This window comes from Pediculus humanus, genomic scaffold (assembly GCF_000006295.1).
Source record: "Pediculus humanus corporis 1103172107371 genomic scaffold, whole genome shotgun sequence".
Taxonomy (NCBI): Eukaryota; Metazoa; Arthropoda; class Insecta; order Psocodea; family Pediculidae; genus Pediculus; species Pediculus humanus.
In genome coordinates this window covers 587508-592502 of record NW_002986999.1, presented here as the reverse complement: position 1 = coordinate 592502, position 4995 = coordinate 587508, and the positions used below count along the sequence as shown (strand labels likewise).

The 4995-nt window shown below is 24.9% G+C and overlaps 1 protein-coding gene across 1 annotated transcript in view; it reads left to right on the top strand.

The window, feature by feature from the left end:
* Positions 1-1923: 1923 nt before the first annotated feature.
* The window catches only part of Phum_PHUM016080 (aminoadipic semialdehyde synthase, putative), a gene marked incomplete at both ends in the record, with an annotated part of 5652 nt that continues 2580 nt past the window's right edge, over positions 1924-4995 (top strand). Inside the window, 10 exons of the mRNA XM_002422763.1 lie at positions 1924-1998; positions 2083-2244; positions 2339-2515; positions 2618-2770; positions 2850-3075; positions 3149-3250; positions 3569-3652; positions 3722-3866; positions 4095-4266; positions 4343-4413. Of these exons, the coding sequence (XP_002422808.1) occupies positions 1924-1998; positions 2083-2244; positions 2339-2515; positions 2618-2770; positions 2850-3075; positions 3149-3250; positions 3569-3652; positions 3722-3866; positions 4095-4266; positions 4343-4413 (1367 nt within the window). The remainder of the gene's footprint in view (positions 1999-2082; positions 2245-2338; positions 2516-2617; positions 2771-2849; positions 3076-3148; positions 3251-3568; positions 3653-3721; positions 3867-4094; positions 4267-4342; positions 4414-4995) is intronic.

Genomic DNA, 4995 nt, shown 5'->3' with positions numbered 1-4995 from the left:
TAATTCCCCATCTCCCCTTTTTTATTTTTTTTTTCTAAGGGTAATTTTTAATAATAATAATAATAATAATAATAATAAATTAAAGCTTTGAAACTAACTAACTTTAATATTAATTAACATTTCAATTTAAAAAAAAATTATTTTTTTTTAAAAGTTTTATTTTTATTTTTTTGCTTCTGTTTTATTTTATTTTAAATAATAATAATAACGGGATGTAAAAATAATAATAATAATAATAATAATAATAATAATAATATTTAAAATTACGATACGAATCGACGACGTTAAAATATTTTAAAAAATTATTATTATTATTCTTTTTTTTTTTTTTTTGAGAAAAAAATTATGTCGGAAGAAGAAAAAGAAGAAGAAGACAATGAATAATCATATCGATAAATGTTTTGTTACATTTAAATAACAATGACCTCCTTTAAATTATCTATGACAAAAATGTTATTATTATTATTATTTCGCAAGGTTTTTTTTTTTAAAATTTACAATAAGATGTGGTGATGAAGAATAATTATTTTTCTTTTTTAATAAAATTCGCGTTGTTGAAATATTCACGGATTGAATTAGGAGTGGTCAATTTGATTCATTGACTTGATTTAACAACAAATATTAATTATTTTTTTATCAAGATGAATTTTATCGATTAAAATTTCAAATACATAAATTTATTGGATAAAAAAAAAAGTGAAAATAAATTTTTATATTTTTTTTTCCAGTTTATATAATAAAAAAAATTTTTTTTAAATAAAAAATCAATAATGAGAGGTATTTGTGTAGAACGCGTTACGTTATTTACGACGACTTTATACACACGTTTAATGAATTTAAAATAAAAAAAAAAAAAAAAGAATGATATAGTTTTGTATTTTTATCTATTCATTAATTCGGTCACTTTGAGTGTAAATGAAACCACCAAAACCAAAAAAAAAAAAAAAATTTTTTTTTTTTAAAATTTACCTTTCACCATTCACCGTAAAAAGAAATTTAAAAGTAATAAATAAATAATGTATTATTATTTTTTTTTTTTTTTTTTTTTTTTAGGATACAAAAATGGATATTACAGAAGGCCAAAAAGTCCAAACTTTAGCGGCGGTGGAAATGGAGGAGGCGGATATAACGAATACAAGAGAATATGTAGCGCTCTTAATCCGGATCCATATGCTTTTATTGGAAGCAATCCATATCCAGCTGTGCCATTTTGTCCCCCGTAATATTTTTTTTTTTTTGTTAAAATAAAACAATTACATAAATAAATTTTTTTTTCTTTTTTAAATAAGTTTACTTTTTTTGCGCCTGTAATTTTTTAAAATACTCTAACGTGTCTTTAAATCATTGCGTTTTGCCTAAATTAAAAAAGTCAGGGGAAACCAATTGATTAATTGGCTACATTGTATTTCCTATTATCATTTTTCTGTTTCTTCTTTTTTTTTTTTTATCAATATTTTATTTAAATACGTTATTTTATTTAATATTTAATTTAATTAAAAAAATGACTGACAGACAAACAGACAAAAAAAAGATTAAAAATTTTTTTAAAAAAAGGAAAGTAAAAGTAAATTCGTAGGTAGGACAAAAGCAGGGATTTTTTTTTTGATATTGAATACGAGAGATTATAATTAATAAAAAGAAAAAAAAAGAAAATTTAATTCAATGGAATAAAAATTATCGATTGATTGATTGATTCAATAGTAATTAAAAGCGTTAAAACAAGCATTATAAAATAAAATAAAAGCTTCCCTAATAGAGGTCAGCTTGCTAAAATTAAAAATTAAATAAACTAGGCTGGTTGTTATCAATACACTACCGGTCAAAAGGTCGCCTGTTATTAATAATATTCTGGTGGTTTAATCTCAAATTCAACGACCACCAGTCACGGATTAATACATAAAAATGTTAGCATAATTATTTGATATGTTAAGGCTTCAGAGTGTACCAAGGACAAAAGCCGCCCTTCAAAAGGGTGTTGCTGGACGAAAATACGCTTACGTAAGTGTTCCATTTGTGTAACATTTTATCGATTGCGAGTGAGAAAAACTCGTTCAAATATTTTTTAAAAATTTTCTCTTTAAGACAAAGGCAGATGTAAAAGGAAAAGTTATTGCCATTCGTAGAGAAGATCAATCTGTATGGGAACGGAGAGCAGCTTTTTCTCCAGCCAATGTTAGAAGGTTAACTAGAGCTGGGGTCAAGGTCATTGTACAACCTTCTAACAGACGAGCTTATCCCATGCAGGTGAAATTTATTATTATTATTATTAATGAAATTCAATTTTATTTTTATGTTTTTTTTTTTTTTTTTCGGAAATATTTTTATTATGTTTTTTTAGACTTATGCCAATGCGGGAGCTGTCATACAGGAAGATATATCTGAAGCCTCTACGATTTTTGGAGTCAAACAAGTTCCGGTTGATCAACTCCTACCGGAAAAAACATATTGTTTATTTTCTCATACCATAAAAGCACAAGAAGCGAATATGGCTTTGTTAGACGCCATTTTGGCTAAAGTAATTAAAAATTACAACCATTAAAAAAATTTTTTTAAATGAATGAATTTATTTATTTTTCGGCGGTTAATTTTTTTTTTTTCTTGTTTTTGTTTTAAATAGAAAATACGTTTAATCGATTATGAAAAGTTAATGGATGAAAAAGGTCAAAGAGTTGTGGCTTTTGGAAAATATGCGGGGGTTGCTGGTATGGTTAACATTTTACACGGTTTGGGACTTCGACTTTTGGCTCTCGGTCATCACACACCTTTTATGGTAAATTTTGGGGTTCGGGCATAAAATATTTTTAGAAATTGATATCTTTATTAATTATTATTATTATTATTTATCGAAGCACATAGGTCCGGCTCATAATTATAGAAATTCAATGATGGCGAGGCAAGCAATAAGAGATGCCGGATATGAAATTTCATTGGGTATGATGCCCAGATCGATCGGCCCTATAACTTTTGTATTTACCGGTTCGGGTAACGTGTCGCAAGGAGCTCAAGAAGTATTTCAAGAATTACCACACGAATATGTTCCACCGGAAATGTTAAAAAAAGTCGCCGAACATGGAGGTGAGTTAATTAATTGATCCTATAAATTTCTTTTTACAAGAAAATAAAAAAAAATTTTTTTTTGTCTACTCAGTACCGAACAAATTGTATTGCTGCGAAGTAAGAAGACGACACCATCTTGAAAGAAAAGAAGGTGGAGGTTTTGATTCTGACGAATACATTGAACATCCCGAACGTTACATTTCTACATTTAGCAAAAAGGTATTATTATTATTATTATTATTATTATTATTATTATTATTATTATTATTATTATTATTATTATTATTATTATTATTATTATTATTATTATTATTATTATTATTATTATTATTATTATTATTATTATTATTATTATTATTATTATTATTATTATTATTATTATTATTATTATTATTATTATTATTATTATTATTATTATTATTATTATTAATTCTAGCATTTGAACATATTTTTTTAAAATTTTAGATCGCGCCGTATGCTTCGGTTATAATCAATTGTATTTATTGGGCAGTTGATTCTCCAAAACTTTTAACAATTCCAGATGCCAAAACTCTTTTAAGACCTGCACATACACCATGGCTACCATCTTCGATAGGTAAATAAATCCTTTTAAATTTCGTAAAAAAAAAAAAAAATTTAAAACCTTCTTTCTTTTGTTAATTAGGAGCTCCTTCTTTACCACATAGAATGTTGGCAATTTGTGACATTTCCGCGGATCCGGGTGGTTCAATTGAATTTATGAATGAATGCACAACAATAGATACACCATTTTGTTTATACGATGCTGACAGAAACAAAGATACTAAAAGGTAAACACTAAAAGATAAAATAATTAATGATAATAAAAAAGTAAATTAAAAACTTTTTTTAAATGAATTCTCTTAACAATGTCAATTTCATTCAAGTGTAAAATTTAAACAAATAATTTTTTAATTTTTATTTCGTTTTTGTTTTTCTTTTTTTCTTTTAATAAACAATTAAACAATAAACAAATCAAAAGGTAATAATTTACTGCTAAACGTTTATTTTTATATTAGTTTCAAAGGACCTGGAGTTCTAGTATGTTCGATAGACAACATGCCGACGCAATTGCCAAGAGAATCCACGGATTTTTTTGGAAATCTTTTATATCCCTACGCATACGACATAATATGTTCGGATGCTAAAAAACCGTTGGAAGAACATTCGTTTTCTCAAGCCGTACACGGTGTAAGTTTTCTTATCAATGAATTGATAAAAACAAAACATGAAAATTGATAAGAAAATTTTCCTTTTTTTTCTCCAGGCAATCATAGCTAGCAATGGAGATTTGACACCGAATTTTCAATACATAAGAGATCTTAGAAATCAACAACAGTAAGTTTAATTTATTTTACATTAAATATTTTTCTTAAAAAATTTTATTCGTTATTATTATTATTATTATTATTATTATTATTATTATTATTATTATTATTATTATTATTATCTCATTTATACGAAGTACGATAATGAAATTTTTACAAACGAAATTAATTTCTTATAGTTTGGTGATAATAAATTTTAACGTTAACAAAAAAAAAAATAATAATATTAAGAAAAAAAATTTCATTAAAATTTTCGAGGAACATAAACACGCACGCACACACGCACACACGTTCAAACGAAAAAATTAATTTTGAAATTTTTGAATTTTACATATATAAATATAAAATTAGTTTTCTTGTTTTCGGGAAAAAAATTTTTTTCTCTTTTTTTTTTCTCTCTGTGTTCTGGATTCAATGTTTATAACTCAACGTCATAAACTTGTTTCCACGTTTTTTGTTTTTATTTAAATTTCTTTAATTATTTGTTGTTTGTTTGTTTGTTTGTTGTCGGAATCAAAAATATTATATTATATTTTCTTTAAAGTTTTTCCGTTGTAAGAATTTTCATCGTAAAATAACAAAAAAAAAAAAT